The sequence below is a fragment of the Cervus canadensis genome, chromosome 21, assembly GCF_019320065.1.
Source record: "Cervus canadensis isolate Bull #8, Minnesota chromosome 21, ASM1932006v1, whole genome shotgun sequence".
NCBI lineage: Eukaryota > Metazoa > Chordata > Mammalia > Artiodactyla > Cervidae > Cervus > Cervus canadensis.
This window is the reverse complement of record NC_057406.1, coordinates 57,589,874-57,608,983: the sequence shown is the minus strand read 5'-3', so window position 1 is coordinate 57,608,983 and position 19,110 is coordinate 57,589,874. Positions and strand designations below refer to the sequence as shown.

The following is a 19,110-nucleotide window of genomic DNA, read 5'->3' as shown; positions in this document are numbered from 1 at the left end:
GAAAGGCGGAAGACCTCTTGTTTTTGTTATATTTTGTTTTTCTTTTAAGGAGTTAAGGGCGTAAAATAGTCCTCAAGACACACAACCCTCTAAGAATGTATTGTGCACCTACTGTGTGCAAGGTACTGTGCAAAGATGCCATGGCTCACAAGAGATGAACTCTACCCTGAAAAATGTGAATAAAGGGGGTAAGATTGGTAGGTACAGGTAAGTACCTGTGAAAGTAACTGGCAGGGTTGGTGAATGCCACTTTACAGACACCAAACTTTGGGAGGAGATGTCGCTTCCAGCTGGGATGGGTTTTGGATTTGAACATGGAAAAATGGGGAGGGAAGTAAGGAGAGCATTGGCCTGTGGTAGAGAAACCACCAGGACAGGTGACTGGATAATACTTGTCGTTCACCACCGAACATAATGGCCAAAAATGTGCCTGGCATACCGGAGAAACTCAGTAAATGTCTGAACTGAACTCAAGTAGAAATCATGGCCACCAGGTACATGGCAGGCAGGTTACATAGTGTTATCACTGGATCTAAGCAACTCCAAAAGGAGTTTTATACCTGGTTTTTGCTTCAGGAAACAGAGGCCTCGACAGGTTAAATAACTTGCTCCAGGCCATGGTGACAGTAATTACAGACCAGATTTCAAGCCCAGGCTTTGTACCCTGACCCATCCCCATGCCTGGTAAAGAATCTGCAAGAGGAGAAGCTCTCTCGATTTGAACTAGGGCGGTAGTAATAAAAAAGATGAAAAACTTGTGAAGCTTATTTGAAATTTTCCCCATGTTTTAAAATCTTCTAAGATTCAGAATTATGACTGATAGACTGATAATTATTATAGGATTATGGCATAAGGCTGACCTAGCAGGGAGGGAATGTAGCCTCTGAGCAGGCTCTGTGTTCGCGCTCTGCTTCTGCACGGGGCTCCGGAAGAACTGAGGCAGAGGGCAGCCTGGGCTCATTCCCCTTGATCTTGGAGGGCAGAGGTTTTCTGATTGCTCCATTCACATTTAAAGAAGCCGTCTTATTCTAGTTGTCCAGCTACTAGAAACCAGTGCCGGCAGTTTATTAGGAACCCCACCCATCCCTGCCTTTTGCAATAATCTCTGTGAGCGATGATTGTGTTTCTCGAAGTAGAATGACACAGAGAGAGTCCCTGAAGACAGATACACAGAGAGTGTGCTGTACACTCGGGTTCAGACACACGGGGCTGGGAACTCCCAGAGAGAGAGAGAGAGAGAGAGGGAGAGAGGGAGGGAGGGCGAGAGGGAGGAGAGAACAACAGAACAGTCAGCTGGAGAGGAGGGAGGAGGGGGGAGGAGACCGGTCGTTTTAGATTTTTAAACTCAAGTGATTTTGGGGGGGTTCTCCCCACCCTGCACTTCGGCCCCCCATTCTGGCACCTCCTCTCCTCCAGTCCACTGAAGGGCCTTTCTGCAGTCCAAGATCAACTGGCCGCTGAGTTTGAGCAGCCGGGTCTGACATGATGTACCTCTGGGTGAGTACAGAGTGCTGCGGGTGAGGGCTTGCACTTGCACATATAAGGAGTGGAAAGCTGTGAGATTCTGCTCCCGCACGAATGGCCTTCCCCACGGAGCGCGCGCGGGCTGCCACAGCCCCTTCTCCTCACAGGTGTGAAGGTTTTAAAACCTCTCAGGGATTGTGACATTGGCCTGTGCTTTTTTTTTTGAATGTTGTTTACCTTGTTTGACTTAGCGCTCGGGCTGAGCTCCCAGTGCAGCTCCATCCCCAGGGCTTGAGGTTTGGAGAAGGCACATGGGGCAGGAAAGTGGGCCGGTCACCCCAGGAGCTGCAGGTTTCCCAGCGGGCCACGGCCTGCCTGTGTTCTGTTTGGGGGACACTGACCTTGATAGCCAAAGCATCTCTTCAGATATTAAGAGCCAGTAGGTGGCATGATTCTTAATTAGGAATAAGCCTTTGAAAGTTTTTATCTAATAATTTTTATTGTCCTTCACAATAGAGATGTTAAGTAGGTCACTGTTGTTATTAAAATTTTATGAGGGAAGTAATTAAGTCAAAAAGAGTGACTTGCTCATAGTTAGGAACCAAGTCTGTAGTGGCTTGAATAGTAATTCATAACCAAACGTTACAAAGCAGTTTCTATTTGCCAGGAACTTAGTACCGTACATTATTTTAGTTGTTAACTCCCGTGTTGTACTTTGGGATGGAGGAAACCACACTGGAATTAGAGAGACTTTTAAATTATGAAATGTGATAACTTTTAGGAGAATGACTGGGAAAATAATACAGGGGGGGAAATTCCTGCTGTTAGTTGTGAAAACAAGAACATCCATAATCCCTTGCAAAGATGGCGGTGTCTTCTCTTGAGCAGAGAGTTGTTGTGTGTTGCTAAGGGAGCCTCCTAGATGTGATGCCCTTGGCTACTGGCCAGCTTTTGAAAGTTTCACTTTGCCCTTTGCCCTTCATCCTAGATGTCTGGAATTGCAGAAACCCACTTGGCTCAGGCAGACTAAATTATAAATATCAGACGGCAGAATTTTAACTAGGTTTATGGCAATGGAGCTTGGTCAGAAAGGGGTGTGTGTGTGTGTGTGTGTAAGGATTGCTTTTCTTGCTTTCCCCTTCATATTTGAATATGACCTTAAAATCTAATTTCCTTCCGTCTGTTGATTTATTTTTGTGGTATTTCGAGGAAGTCAAAAAACTTTTCTGGCACACTTATGTCCTTGAAGTAGTTCTCATCTCTGTGAACGAGGAGTCTGTGTCCAGGGTCTTTGCAGCCTTGTTAGTCGGACTGATGACTTATCTGTTGGCCAGAGGATTGGTTATTCTGTCTTTTGATTTGTTTGGAAGAGGAATTATGAAAGGAAGCAAGTTGAATTAGTCTCATTTGCATTCAATTCATGTTTGATGAAAGCAGACAGTGACAGTCTCCTTAATTATTTCCTTTGTGCTTATATTACACTTATTTGTAAATTTGTCTCAATCCCCTTTATTTAGCCCCAGAACAGGACTTTTCATCCAGAGTACCACATGCAGGGCTGAGATACATGTACACCAAGATGACTGTTCCCCTCTACCCCGGGAGCAGCCAGGAGGGACTCAGGATCCCCCTGATCACGTGGTCTGTGTGCACTCTAGTTTGCCATTTTGTGCCATAAAAATACTACCATTTTCTGTGTGTGCCATGACACTTGAAAGGTGGGGTAGCACTGTATAGAGGGGAAAGCGTGTCGACTCTCTTTATGATCACATCTTCTTGCCCAGTGCCTCACACCCTTGTCAGATTCCAGGAAAATGTCCAGGAGGAGCCATAGCTGTGTGACATCCAGGTCGTTTCCTTAGAAAAGGAACCCCAGGTGGTCAAGTGATTACTGGGAGGCCCTGAGGGGCTGCTGCGGAGACAACTTAGTGGACGAGGAATAGGGGATCAGAATTTTGTCCAGGCCAGCATCCAGCTACGGGATACTGGACAGTCACTGAAGTCTTCTGACCTCAGTTTCCACATCTATAAGATATCCCTCCTAATTCTAAAGAATTAGATATTTTATAGATGTTCCAGGGAGACACTCCATTGTGCAAGAAAGTTTAGTGTCTGGAGAGCATGAGAGAGATATGAAATATGTCACCCTAATCACCTGCCTGGTTTGGTACTAGCAATGGCTTAAAGGCACTGTTCTAAGCATTCTAGAAAAATTGCTGAACTGTGTTTGGTTGTCAGTACCTCTGAGTGATGTGGACACTCTTAGAACATGTAGAGCTGAAGAGTAATAGGGAAAGCTCATACTAGCATTTTGGGTTGTGCAGTTGGACATCACTCATTTATTTGCTTCTGTGCATCTAAAACTCTGAGATAGAACTCTGTCTTCTGTTCTATACATGTCTTTTTGTCAGATCTCCTCCCTACCTTCCTGTCAGTCACCCTTCTTTATAGTGAAATTGCTGTCATTGGGGTCAGCATGATATGGCACAAAGAATATAGCTTTTAAAGACTTTACTAGGTCTAAATTCCACCTCTCACTCCCAGTTGTATGACCATGAACAAGTTACTTAAGATCTCTGAACCTCAGTTTCTTCATTTGTCCATAGGGAAAATAATGCCCGTCATACAGGATTACTGTAAAGATTTGAAATAAGCTATGAAACGTGCTTCACATGATGTATGGCACAGAGTAGATGCTCAGTAAATAGCCAGTGTGAGCCAGGTTTTTTGCTTTGAACATTCAGCAGACCACTCATTACTCCATAGCATTTTCTCTAGCATGTAAAGAATGCCTTTGAATGCATGCAGGGAGAACTTTGATAAACACAAATTAGTTTTATGTTAATGTCTCCCATTAATCAGTTTTTTTAAGTACTTGTGACTAGAAAACTGTCCTCAAAGTTGCCTCTGGATGGAGAACGTCCCTACTACTTTTTCTAAACTTGTTTTTGAGAGGGTGCAGTACTGCTGGGCACTTACTGTGTCATTTATTCTCCCCATCTTCTCTTCATGTGTCCAAAACAGTGTCCAAAACAGGGAGGGCAGCAGAGAGAGTAGGGGCAGAGGCAGGGAAGAGAGAGGGAGACACGTGATTCCTGTGCTGAGGGAGCTTACTTGTTTAGTAAGTGTACAGGGTAAGTCCAGGAAACAAAATTGTGGACCACGTATTTAAATTCCCAGAAGTCACGATATACTCTCCCTGTCTGAGATGATCTTAGCTAGACTGGTGTCAGACTCTTTTACTCACATTCCATGTGGATGAACTTCTGGATTTCATTTTGAACTATTGCTTTGTCGTAGTTCAATCCTATCTTCTCGATAAATCAGTTCAGCTAGCATATAATGAATGCTTTTAGAGGGGCAGAGGACTATGTTACTAGCTATTACAAATACAGAGATGATTAAAGAGTCTCATGCCCTTAAAGAATTTATAACACAGTGGTAGTCAGTATGTGTACACAGATAATAATGATTTTTGCATGGTGCTGTTCAATTAAGGAAGTACTTTTATATGTCATCTTATTTCATCGTCACAGCAGTACTGAGGGCCCAGAATCAGTATCTCTGTTGTACAGAAGAGGGAAGAGACCAAGAGTACATGACAGTAAGTGGCAAGGCTGGAAACTCACTTTCATAACTTTATTTTTTTAACTCTATGTTTCTTATTTTTTTGGAAGGGAGAAGCTAACTTTTATCTTGTTTAAACTTTTTTTTTTTTAGTAATAACATATATAGTAGGCATTTACCTCACTTATTTCTCCACTCATGTGAGAATTAGTTGTTATCTTCATTTTTCAGAGGAGGAAGTAGAAATTTCAGTAACTTGCGAAAGTCACACAGTTTAGAATTGCCAGAGCTAGGACTTGAACCCTGATCTGTTTGGCCTCAGAGCTTCCTACACTGCAAGTACCATCTTTTATTTGTTCAGTCAGTTCAGTTCAGTCACTCAGTCGTGTCTGGCTCTTTGCAACCCCATGGACTGCAGCATGCCAAGCTTCCCTGTCCATTACCAACTCCCGGAGCTTGCTCAAACTCATGTCCATCAAGTCGGTGATGCCATCCAACCATCTCATCCTCTGTCGTCCCCTTCTCCTCCTGCCTTCAATCTTTCCCAGCATCAGGGTCTTTTCCACTGAGTCAGTTCGTCTCATCAGGTGGCCAAAGTATTGGAGCTTCAGCTTCAGCGTCAGTCCTTCCAATGAATATTCAGGACTGATTTCCTTTAGGATGGACTGGTTTGATCTCCTTGCAGTCCAAGGGACTTGCAAGAGTCTTCTTCAACACCACAGTTCAAAAGCATCAATTCTTTGGAGCTTAGCTTTCTTTACAGTCCAACTCTCACATCCATACGTGACTGCTGGAAAAACCACAGCTTTGACTATAGGGACCTTTTTCAGCAAAGGAATGCTTTTTGATATGCTGTCTAGGTCGGTCATAGCTTTTCCAAGGAGCAAGCATTTTTTAATTTCATGGCTGCAGTCACCATCTGCAGTGATGTTGGAGCCCAAGAAAATAAAATCTGTAACTGTTTCAAAAAAAGTCTGACACTATTTTTTCAGTAGTGTCCAGTTTATCACTGCTACCCTTCAGCCTGATGTAGGCTGGAGTAGGGAAATGAAAATAAGGTAGCCTAAATTCTGTTTCCATTTCCGTTAACTACTTGAGACAAGTTATTAATTGTATGTATCTTGATTTTCCAGGTTGTGAGAAGGATGTGATAGATCTTGAGAACATTAATGGAGTAATCTTAGAAAAGCACATGTAGCCATTTTAGAAACAAACTAGTCAGTAAGTGAAAGTTTTATCATACAACAGAGAAATAGTAGCACCATTTGCCAGTGTGTAACCTTTCCAGCACTGGTTTTCTAATCTTTAAAATGGGACAACTAATACCTAACAGATTATTGAAATAATCTATTTTTGTAAGCTATTTTGTATTAAGCAAATATAAGATAATAATACTAGCAGCAATTCAGGTTGTTATTCAGGTTGTAGTCAGGCTAATTTTTAAATGCTCACTTTCTAATCTCTATTTTGCCACTTTAATTGGTTTACACATTGAGAAAACTGAACTTAGTAAATTGAGTTATCACAAAATATAGACATAGTTCAGTTCAGTTAACATTGGAGGCCAGATACTGTGAATAGATGCTTGGCAGTGTAAAGTCATTAAAAGAGTTTAAATAGAGTTGGGAATAGGGTGAAGTGGAGTTTATAATTAGATTTGTTTTCTTGAAATGATACCTACACAGATTAGAGAGGGGTAGGAGTGTAGAGAGAGCTTAGGTGATGGCTGAGTAATAGTCCAAGGAACAGAGAGTGGTAGTGGTAGCGCGTGCTAGGGAAAGCGGACTGCCTGAAAGAGATGCCCCAGTACAGTCAGCAGGCTGGTGTCATGATGTGGAGGAGGGCCAAGTGTGTTTGGAGATGCAGGGTCTCATGAGTTTGATTTCTGGATTTAGTACTTTTAGGTAACTTAGAGATGTTCAAGGGGAAATACTGCTTACATAATTGGCTATCCAGGTCTGGAAATACAAGGGAAAAAATAGAGGCTTAAACTATAAATTTGTGAGGAATCTTCATGCATTAGTAATTGAAGATGTGGGAATGTTTGATGATGTTGAAACTCAGTGGCTTAAGACGACACTGGCCTAAGGAGTAGAGCAAGAGGAGAAGTTGACGGCTGGTAGAGGAGATGAGCCTGCAAGGGGGCCAGGAGCCAGGTTCCAGAGAGCTTGTTCTTCAGAAGGAGGACCAGGACGTTAGGAACCTAAGATAAAACAGTGGCAGGAAGAGAGAACTGGAGTATGTTCATGGGCTTAGCAACATGGAGGTCATTGATGACCTTTGCAGGAGTTCTTTTGATGGACTAATGAAAAGAAGCCTGGGAATGGCGTCAGTTCAGGAGTTCCTGGTGGGGGATTGGAGGGATGGGAGAAGGAAATGGAGAAAGAAATAGTGTAGACAATTGTTGGAAAAACTTCACTGACTTAAAGGAATATAGAGGGAGCTTGAAGAGTATGTGGGGTAGGGAAAAGTTTTATGTTCTATTTTAAATAAAAGAGACCTGGTCGTGTTTAAAAGCTGACTGAACAAGTTCATTTGAGAAGGAAAAGTGGAGTATATGGGAGGAGAAAGGATTGAGCTTATGTTTTAAGAAGATGGAATTAGCTTTAGGAGTAGGGAGAACTCTTCTATTTAACAAGAGACAAAGCAGATAAAGGACAGAAGAGCCAACAGCATCTAGGAGTTCAGAAGAGACTTTACAGAGGAGGAGATAGACAAGTGAGGAGTGGAAGGGGTCATTGCTTTCTCCAAAAGGGATGGATTGGTAAAATAGCTTTGGGATCTCAGAAATATGTTTGGGAACCATATATAATTTTATGTGTGAGATGAGTGGGATAGTGATGGATGAAAGATTAAAATTTTAAAGGCTAGGATATGTACTGTATGTCAAGTGGAAAAGTAACATAAAATTTTATTTATAACATAACTAAAAGTGTGGGTTCATTGAATATATATATATATAGACAAAGACTTAATGAAAAGATAGGCAGTTTGGATTCTTGGTTTGTTTGCATACAGATTTCAATGAAGTTCTTTCTAAAAGCTAAAATTACAAAAAAATTTTAGAAGCTGGATTATCTGAACAGTTTTAAGATGTTTGTTTATTCTAATGAAGCTGTTGATGGATTTTAGGCAGGATCAAGTGTGATCAGATTTGTATATAGAAAGATAACAGGAGGCTTCTATTATTGTTGCAGAATTTATATTTACACTTTGAATGAAATTGGTTTGATGTATATTTTAAAAGCCCAGGAAACTGTAAGGAACTAATTAAAGGATTATATTAATGAGACTCAAGCAGTTAACACATTTATTGATGACTGCTGTATGTTGATCACTTTCTAAGAGGTGAGAAAAGAGCAGGAACGAGATGAAGTTCTTTCCCAGGGAGTCTGTGTTTTTAAACTGGAAAAAGAACGTTGTAAACATGTAAGCAAACAAGGTAAATTCTGGAATTGATATGTGCTACCGAGAGAAGGTGATTCGACCCTGAGAGCTTCATCTAGAGTGAGAGAGGCCTGAGTGATAGGAGACACCAACCTGTCTAACTGTGGGAGGAAAGCTTTATAAGCGGAAGGAATAGCAAATCCAGAGTTCTCAGATGGGATGAGTTTGGGGCTTTTAAAGGACAGAAAGGGGAGATGTGGTTGGAGTGTAGAGAACAAAATGCATGGAGGAAGATAAGACTGGAGAGGTAGGTGAGGTCCAGACCATTCCCCATGGTAGAGATTAGAATTTTGTTCTGGGTAAAGTGGGGGAAGGTATTGGGAGATTTTCAGCAGGAGAGTTGATTTTCTTTAGGAAAAGTGATAAGGGAGGTCAAGAAGCAAGAGGTGATGGCTTAGACTTGGGAGGGCAATTTGATAAGATTAAAGATGGTTTGTGTGTGGGTGAGATGAAAGAGGAATCTGGGTTATTCAACTTTGGGGTTGAAGGAATTAGGATGGAAGGGGCTTTTCCTTGTAACAATAAGAGAGTACACAGAGGAAAAAACAAAACAGTATTTAAGGTTTGGTCTTGTTTCATGTATAGTAGGTATCCAAGTGGAGAAATTCAGTGGCAATTTCATATGAGTCTGGAGCTCAGAAGAGAGATGTGAGTTGAAAGCATAAGGTCAGAATTTATCAGTACGTATTTAAAGCCTTGGGAGAAAATGTAACTGGAGGGTAAGGCTGAGGCTGAAGTCCTGAGGAAGTCACTAGAGGTCAGAGAATACTGGAAACTGGGTAAGGTGGTGGGGAAACAAGACAAATATGCGACACCACAGGCTCTGGGGAGGGCTTGTTGGGTTTTTATTACTCAGGAGCAAATAATGGGTCATTGGTCTTGGTAGGCCAAGTTCGTTGGATGGTAGTCATTGGTGAGCTCGGTAAGAGCTGTTTGAATTGGAATGATGGGGATTGAAAAGCCAACTGGGATTGTTAATTGGTAGGTGAAGATGTTTCATTTTTTGTTTGTTCGTTTATTTATTTTGGCTGTACTGGGTCTTCATTGTGGTATGGGGCTTCTCATTGCGGTGGCTTCTCTGGTTGCCGAGCCCAGGCTCCAGGGTATGTGGCCTTTGCTAGTTGCAGCACCTGGGTTCTGTCGTCGTGGCACGCAGGCTTAGCTACCTCAAAATATGTGGGATCGTCCCAGACCAGGGACCAAATGCTTGTCCCCTGCATTGGCAGGTGAATTCTTGACCACTGGACCACCAGGGAAGTCCCTAGGTGAAGATGTTGAGACAGTGAAATATTGTATAGTTGTAGGGTGGAACAAAGAATTGGGGCAGCTTGTTCGTGTGTGTTCAAAGGACCGTTTTGAAAAGATAGGTGATGTGAAGGCATGTCTTACGTCAGTAGGAAAGATCCAGTAGGGGAAGAATTGAGAGTGCTGAAAAGAAAGAGGCTGATTGCAGGAACAAAGTCTGTTATAACCCGCACATGGAAGAGGGATTGGCCTCTTTTCTTAATATGAAGGGAGGGACCAGTGTATGGGTTTAGAGCCATGTAGGCTGGTGGCATTGGCTTCAGGCAGAAGAGAGAGTTTTCTGTGCATGTCTGCTTTCTTTCTAACGTGTAAGATGAACATAGCTGAAAGTGTTAGAGCAGGGAGTGGAGAAGTGTTGCTGGTTTGAGGAGAGAGGACAGGTTGTGAAATGGTAGTCATCCCCCCAAAACTGGGAAGTGAACTTACTGGAGAGGTGCAGGATGCTTAAAATCTGTGGTCATAAACTTGAGTGAGTGCTGGCAATCTTTTAGATTCAAGAGAGGATTAAGTAAACAGTTGGACTTAACCAGGAATTGAGATTTTACTAGTTAAGTTAGACTAAGGGAAAAGGGGGCAAGGGAGTTAAGACATTTTGAAAAAGATTATGTGTAGTGTTGGACCCTAAAATCTAAACTGGCTTGAGAGGGAATTAACATGAGGAGAAGAGTAGGACTGGTGAAAAAGTGATAGGATCTACTCGTAGATTAGAGATCCAAAGGAGGCTGGAGAAATGCTGGCGTGGGAAAACTCAGGCGTGGTATGAGAGGAGAAGGCTTGAAATGCTTGAGATGTTGGTGCAGTTATTGGGAATGACATGGCAGTGCTGGGATATGGTGTGAGGTCAGTGGCTTCAGTGAAGTTGTGAAAAAAATACGCATTAGAACAATAACAGCAACAGCTTGGAGGCTAGAGTAGTTAATGAATAATCTTTGTGGATTTTGAGGTCATCAAGAATTATAAAAGTGTTAAAGGAGATGAAGAGAGGGAGCCCTGTGTTAAGACTTGAGGAGATGGGTGGGTGATACTTGTTTCAGAGGGTCTGCAGTTTGGACAGAGAGCGGAAGTGGGCTTGGGAAGAAGCTAGGAAGATACCTGTGAGGTTCAGTACTAGATGGCAGTGCGGGGGATGGAGGATGCTTGCCCAGCCTGAGGAGAGGAAAGCTTCTACTGAAGAAGCAGCAGTGTTCTCGCGAGCAGTCAGGCTTCCTTTGGAGCGGAAGGGTGACAGGACCATCGCAGAGAAGAGTTGGCTCACTCATGACCGCGGGGGCTTGGGAGGGCAGGGAGGGCAGGAGCTGGGATCAAAGAAGTGGCTGTGCAGGGTCGCACAGGATGAGCCATCTGGAAGGCTTGGGCTTCTGTTGATGGTCGAGGTGAGTGAGGATGTGAGCCGGGATGGAATCGTTCCAGAAATCTTGTGGAAAAACAGGGTAATTACTTAAACCTTCAAGCCAGAGTAGTAATTCTCAAACTTTATGGTGCATCAGAATGCACAGATTGCTGGGCCCACTTCCAGAGTTTTAGATTCCTGAGATCTGAGTGGACCTGGGAATTTACATTTCTAATAAATTCCCAGGTGATGCTGCTGCTGCTGCTGGGCCAGAGGCCACTCTTTGAGAACCACTGGTCCAGAGAATCTCGTTGTGGGTAAGTCAGCCACTCTTGCAGACTGAAGCTCCAGATGTTATGTGGCCTGGTGATAGCAGACCTGTGTCAGGCCTCTCTTTGACTTTGGCAGTGAAAGGTCTGTGATCATTTCTTTTGAGGGATAGTAGTTTCTGGGTGATGCAGTTTGATTATTAGTGGACATTTATTGAATATCTGTTTTTTGCAGCAAAATGAGGATACTGAGAGTTATACAGTATTTTCTTTCTCAAGGATAATGGGACAAAATAGGGACAGAGAAGTTAATTGATAAACAGCCATATGTTGCAGCAAAGACGACATGCCCACTGGTAGGTGGTTTGGGCAGTTGTCAACAGGAGCTTGAAAAATTAATCATTGAAGATAGAATTGATTGGGGAAGGTTTCTTGAAGGAGATGTGCTTTAAGCTAGATTCCGGGAGAACTAAATAAAGACAAGAGATGGAGAACGGGCATAAGCAGACATGGTGTCACGAATGACCAGCAAACCGTACGGCTGGCTCCTCGTGAGTCCCCGTGCTCCCATGCTGCCCGCGCATGTGTGTGCTCGGCTATTCGGTCATGTCCAACCCGCTGCGACCCCACAGACTGTAGGGATCCTCTGTCCATGGAATTTTCCAGGCAAGAAGTATTATAGTAATAATTATCTACCTAGCCTCCCTGCTTCTCCTCTTCTTCTTCAACCCCTTCTCTGAAGTCTGTTCTCAACATCGCAGCCAGAGTGATCCTTTCATATGTCACATTATATTGCTCCTCTGGCGAAACTCTCCGGAGGCTTCATATCTCACTCAGCATAAAAGTCAAGTGCCCTGCACTGGCCTGTAAAGCCCTACATGACTTGTTCCCTTGGCTGTCTTTGACCTCCTGTTTTTCTGTACTCCTGCCTATTCTTTGAACATTTCAAACAACACCGTTGCCCCCGGGCCTTAGGTTTTGCCCACTGGCTTGCTCTTTCTGCAGGTATCTGCTTGACTTCTTACTTATATGAAATCTCTACTCAGTGGTTACCTTATCAGGAGCATCCTAGATAAATAGTAATTCCCTACTCCCCTCTCCAACATCTCCCATTCCCTTTCCTGGTCTTTGTTTTTCTCCCTGGCACCTACCACCATCTGACTTGCTGTGTCTGTCTGTTTATTGCTTGCTTTTCTCCTCCAGCCAGAATGTAAACTCCATGAAGGCACTGGTGTGTCCTCTGCACCTATGTAGAGTAGGCACTGGCCAGACATTGCGTAGTGAAAAGAAAGGAGGAAAGAAAGTTTGGTTGGGGAAATAGTGAAGGGTCCAGTATTACTGGAGAGATAGGAATGGAAGAAATGGCTTGATGGATAACCTGGCAGATCTTGAATAGTAGTACACTATTCTATAGAAAATAAGAAATTCCGAAATTTTCCAGTACAGCAATATTTAACCTTCTCAAAAGAGTGCTTTGCTGTTAGATTCTGTGGATAGAATAATTTGGAGAGGGACTAGAAGCAGGAAGATCAATTACTATTGGGCACTAGTTGGGTAGCAACTATAGGCTTGTACAGGTATGAAGTAAAAGGCCTTAGGATCAGGGTTTGGAAGTGTGAATAACATGTTTAGATAGAGATGATGGCAGACGCTCGAATGCTGAGCGAGAAGTGCTTCCAGTTATATAAGAAAGTTGCCTGTCTTTGTATGTTTCAATGCTGTTTGTCTTAAATGTGGCATTTAATTTCAAGCAAGTATCCTTTATCATTTTTCAAACCATAATGTGGAATTTTGTTGTTGTAAAATTTATAAATTAGGGAATAAGACGTTGAAACCATTTAAGCAAACATTCATTTTTTAAAGATTTTAATTGTGTGCTTGAAGGGGTAGAAAATCAATGTGGTAAAACATACATACTGGCTTGGGAACGGGGAGGGGAGGGAAACGGAGCCTGTAACTCCCAAAATGCATTTTCTTTCACTTCTTTTTGCAGTGAAGAAATTGCATTTTAGGAGTTGTAGTGCCCCCTTTCCACATTTTGGTTCTGGAAGTATGTGCTGCTTTTAATAAAACTCCTGAGCTGGTTTCAAGCACTGCATTCTTATTCCTTCTCTGAAGGTGAGCTTGTGGCTCCTCTTCCCAAACACTTTTTCAGCATCCTTTATTATTAATGATATTAAATGAGATAATATACAGTATCTGTAATATAAGACCTGCATAGAATAGACACTCCAGATACATTAATTGAAAGGTTAATTAGATATTCTTAGTATAATGAACTATCTGTGTAGTACAGTATCCAACTTAATTCATATCTGTAGGGTCTGTGCTATCTTATTTGCATGTTAGCTCATATGGTGTTTTATTTGCTGACCACTAATTTAGAGGTTAAGTAATCAAAATGGGACTTTCATTACTTAAGTGTCAGTTATTTTTCCTGACTGAAATAAACACTTAATCACCGGCCGTCTCAGCCAGATCACTGTATCCGTGAAAATCAAAACTGATCATTTGTAGCTTCATTGTCTATCACATCACATGCTGACAGCACTTCTGCTCTTGCTCAGTTGTTATTGCTTCTGTGTCATTAGAACATGTCACATGATCTTCACGCTCTTGTGTCTCATCTGTAAAATGGGAATGATGTCACTCCCCAGTGTTACTGCTGAATGCTGTCGTATAAACTGACATCTAAATAAAAGCATCTAAATCATTCTTAATGATTTATTTCTTCTGTTTATTGTACTTTTATTTGCCAATTAGAGAAAAAGTGGTATGGTATTTTTTTATTAAGACTGGCATTACAGTTTAAAAGCAGATGCCAGAATTAGGGCGGGGGCTTGGGGGGGAGGGACAAACCTCCACCCTTGTGCTGTTGTGTGTAGATTCCCCTCTGCTCTGTTTCATTAATTCTGGATCTTTTTATCCTTTTGTCTTCTTGTTTGTTTTTATTAAATTTATTAAAAATAAATTTCTTGGACTCATTGACAGTCAAAATCATGTTTTTGCATGTTTCTCTGGCACCAGGTGCTTGCAGATTACGTCTAATACGAGGGAAATTCTCAAGGTGGTTAAAGACAGGATTGGAAGAGAGAGGGGAACAGAAATTCCCAAGTGCCACGTGTTTATAAAGTCAGGTCCTTTTTCAACTCTTGTCTTACTTTATGATCCTTTTTTCACATTGTGGTAGTAGTTTTGTTTCAGAGTCAATACTGTTAATCAGCCTGCTGCCATGCTTTCCATCTCGTCTCTGATACACGGCCTCTAAGATAGTCCCATAATTCCTGCCTCTTGGTATTCACTCCCTTACGCAGTCTCTTGCCTTTGAGTGTAGGCCGAACTTAGTGCCTCACTTTGACCTAATAAAGTGTGGCAAATGTGATAGGACGTCACTGCCAAAGATTCAGTGACAGAGAGACCAATGAGAGACCCTGGGCCAGAGGCACCCAGCTCCAGCTCACCTGGCTTCCTGATCCACGTAAGCTGCAAGATAAAAAGTAGTGTTTTAAGCTGTTGTTTGAGAATGATTTGTCAAAGAGAAATGGACAGCTGTAGATTTTGGTACCCAAAGTGAGTGTTTCTGCACAGGAAGTGTAAAGTGGGGGAGTGACTTTGGAATGGGGCAGCGGCCTTTGAGGGGAGTTTCAGTGAAAGATTAGAGTACCTGTGTTGTTTCTAAAGTTGGGGACCTTGAGGAGATTGCCATGAAGGCTCAAAGGAAAGGAAACTGGAGGAAGGGGAATCCTTGTTATGTAGTGGCAGAAAGTTTAGCAGTATTCTTGTTTGTAGTTGCGTGGAAAGTGGAAACGTGTGCCTAAGGAACTGGGAGATGTCCCTAAGTAAATTTTCAAGCAAAACATTGAAGGTGCCCACTGCTTTCTTCTTGCTGCTTATAGTAGAGAGTAAGAAGAGAGAAATAAATTGAGGAAAAGACTGTTAAAAAAGGAGCCAGGACGTGATGGTTTTGAAAATTTTCAGACTTTATGCAGAGCAAATGATGGTAAAATTAAGATCAGTTCAAGGGCACTGTCAGGAGAATGGTAGTCTAAAGATGAAGCTGAGGGTGTGGCTGTAAAACCTTTTGTTAAGACCTGAGAGAAACCAGAGGTAGTGCCTTAAGAGTCACACAGAAGACTTCTCAGTCAAGCACTAGGACTTCTAGCCATTTTAGCGGGAGAGAGGGTAGAGAAGGGCTTATCTTGAAGGTGTTTGTGGGTGTAGCTTTTGTCTCTTGCAATAATCTCAGCAAGGGTCATAGGAGGTCCACTGCAGCTACAGCTGAAAAGGAGAAGGAACAAAAGAGGCTGTTGAACCCCCAAAATTGTTCTGGCAGGAAGCAGGCTGAGAAAATTACTCAGCTGCTAACACATGCTACCTTTCGTTGAAAAGGGAAGGATGATTCAAAGTCAAGAGCCACAGAGAATTCCTACCCGAACCTGAGACCTGATCAAGGAACTCCCAGCATTTGCCCAGTGAGATTTCAGCATCACCGTGGACCAGTGACTCCTTTGTTCTCCCCTTTGGAGAAGTTATGCCATTTGGAGATTACAAGAGATTTCAGAGTTCCAGAAGCCTAGAGGGCAGATGAGAAGGGTGCCCTGATACCGTGCCACTTAGGCCAGTCTCCCCAGAATGCTGTATCCCTTGCTAAATCACTCCTCCTTTTAGCTTTGGTCACAGATCTTCTAGTTGCCAGAGTATACGTGAGAAAGCTGAAGCAATCGGCTTTCCCATCCCCACACTTGACCCCCTTTTTCCCATCGGTGTCAGTGAACTTGTCCTCTCTCCTATTACTGTACATGAAACAGTTGCCTTCCTTATTAGGCCAACCCCTCAGCTGTGTAGTGGGTCCCATCTCTGCTGGCCTGTTCAAGACCTGGACCCAGCAATTCTCTCCCCTCTCTCTGGGATCATCAGGTTTTCTCTCTTTTCTAGATTAGCTCCATTAACATGTAATTAAGGTGTTCTTTCATCCACTTTAATGCCCTTAACCTCACTTTTGTCAGCTACTGATAAATTCATTTTCCCTTAGAGTTGTCTCTGTTTGTACATACCAATTTTTTTCCTCATTGCCTCTAAGCCCACTCAGTTAGGTTTTTATTGCCTCCATCCTACTGAGATGGCTCTTGTCAGTTTTACCAATAGCTTCCATGCTGCTCAGCCCGGTGGTCAGGTCTCAGTCTTCCTCTTACCTGACCCACCTGTAGAACAGAACATGTTTGATTACTTCCTTCTCTGTGACACACTTTCTTGGGTACTTGACTTCCAGGACATTATACTCTCTTGGTTTTTTTCTTACCTTTTTGGTGATTTCTTCTGTTTTAAAGTTGTCATACTCTGGGCCAAGTCTTTAGACCACTTTTCTTGATTCTTTTATTTAGTGATTTCATCTAGTCTCATAGATTTAGCTCTTCAGTTAACCAGGACAAATAGCCAAAACCATTTATCATCTGGGTCCAGTGGGCGCTCTAATGTTTTATCTTGTTTAACTCTTTATGAGAGCTTCCCTAGGGGCTCAGATGGTAAAGAATCTGCCTTAAGAAATTAAGAAATCAGAGTGAAAAATTACTTTATTAGAGATAAGAAAAAATTCATTCATGCAACTAATTACATATCTCTCCTGTAATGACTACAAGTCACATTTGAATACTATTCATGGTTTTTTTAAAAATCTTTTTTGCAGTGCTTCATGTTTTTCTGTCCTTTTTGTATCCTCTCCCTTTCTTCCTGTTCTCCCAGACTCGTGCTTATGGTTGAGAAGGGTAGATGTTCTCTTTCTAGTTCTGTATTTATTCCTCCAAGTTCATTCTTAGCTGTGTGAGGAATTGTCTTACTAATTTGCAGTATTGTAATTGCAGCTTCTCCTGTAAAATGAAAGCATTTATTGTACTAATATCATATTGAAAAAAACAGACATAAGCTGTCTTCCAGCCGTTCTTTTGCAAGTGCAGATTTTAACTCATCATTGTGTCTACCCCTTCTTTACCCTTGTTGATAGTAAAAGATCTCTGGATATTTTTTTAAAAGTGGTGTTTGAATCTATTAATAGTTAATACACTGAGCTGAGAAGAATGTTACAGTTTTTTTAAGCACAGAAAGAATCATTGCTCTCTTTGAAATCTAACTAATGTACTCTTGATTTCTCTTCCTTTTCCATCTGTGAAAATATATTGAAATTTAGCCCTGTTCTTCCTCATAGCTCTAACTGAAGCAAGTTTTTTGCTGAGTAGTACTCAAGCCAATCCCAAACTTGTTCCAAAATTGTCACAAGTTATATTTATGCCATGAGTTCTAGGTTCTGTGTCAGTGTTTGTACTCTTTTGACCCTTTGTTCTGCTCCTGGTCCTTTTGTAGAGCTCTATCTGTGTAGATCTGTATCTTCCAAATCTATGATGTTTCACCGACATGCACTGTCCCAGTTTTTATTCCCAATTTTCCTTAGTTTTGAAAGCATATATTAAAAATGCAGCTTCCTTTGAATATAATCTACTTGCTTATGAACAGTCATTCATTAACGTGGAACATATCCATCTTATAAGCTCTGATTCCAGATTCCAAACATAACCTCTAATAGGTTCTAGTTAATTACTGCTTCTGGTTCTTCTTCCCATACTTACATAGTCTAAATGCAATATTTAAAGATTTTTTTGAAATCCTTTGACAATACATAATTGTGTTGACAAGATGATCTTCTTTGCTTCATGATTGCAAAACATTTTTATTTTTATAAAAACAGTATTTAGAATGATCAATCCAGAACCTTTTTTTCATTTCTGTACTGTCTGTTTTCTTCCAGCTACTTTTATACATGTATCTACCTTCAGCATTTGGCCGCTTATTAACTGTTTCAGGTGTTAGTAAATTTTGTCACGTTCTAAAAGAAGACCCATCCCAGGAAGTTTACATCCACCTGCCTACTTGACATTCCCATACCTCATAGTTACCTCAGACTTAACTTGGCCAAGCTGGACTCCTGGTCTCCACTTGCCTTCACTGAGTCTCGTACCTGTGGGAACAGCTACAATCTTCCCTTCTCAGATGACATCTTTCTGTTCCTTGGGCCAGAAAAAAACTTGGAGCTGTCTTGGACTCTTCTTTCTCCTCACTCCAGTCTTATTAATCAGCAAATCCTTTAGGCTGTGCCTTTCAAAAATCACCTAAATCTGATCTCTTTTTACTAGCTCTGCAGTGGTTCTCCTGGCTCAGTACCCCCATCCTCTCTCACCTGTTTTATTGCAGAAGTCTCCTACCTGGTCTCCCCCACTTCCACCATTGACTCCAAATAATTTATTCTGAGCACACCCATCTGACTTAAACCTTTAAAATATAAATCTGACCATGCTCAAAAATCCACTGATGGGTTTCACTCAGAAGAAAAGGCAGAGTCCCTACAAGGCTCTGTTGAACTGGCTACTGGGTACCACTTGGATGTCTGTCTCCTTCTGTCCTTCCCTTTCCTCACACTCCTCCAGCCACCCGAGCCTTCTCGCTGCTCCTCGGACTTGCCAGGCACTCTGTAATAGTACTGCTTTCCTCTGCTGATTGTGCTCTTTTCAGATACCCTCCTGTACGGCTTCCGCTCCTTCTTCACATCTTTGCTCACGTTACCTTTGCATTTAGTACTTTTTCAGTCATTTTATTGTAAATTCTCCACAGCCATCACCAGCTCCTAGTATATTATAAAAAACATCTCTTTTACTGCTTTCCTCACCTACAGAGGTTTTTGTC

General features: G+C 42.0%; 1 protein-coding gene across 23 annotated transcripts in view; it reads left to right on the top strand.

The window, feature by feature from the left end:
- RBFOX2 (RNA binding fox-1 homolog 2) overlaps positions 1-19,110 on the top strand; it is a 286,473-nt gene that overhangs the window by 124,658 nt on the left and 142,705 nt on the right. The window contains exon 1 of one of the 23 annotated variants that reach the window (XM_043439957.1): positions 1,294-1,497. The exons of the other annotated variants lie outside the window; for them this stretch is intronic. Coding sequence (XP_043295892.1) covers positions 1,483-1,497 — 15 coding nt within the window. The 5' untranslated portion in view covers positions 1,294-1,482. Of the gene's footprint in view, positions 1-1,293; positions 1,498-19,110 lie in introns of those variants that run through there. 23 annotated transcript variants of the gene reach the window in all.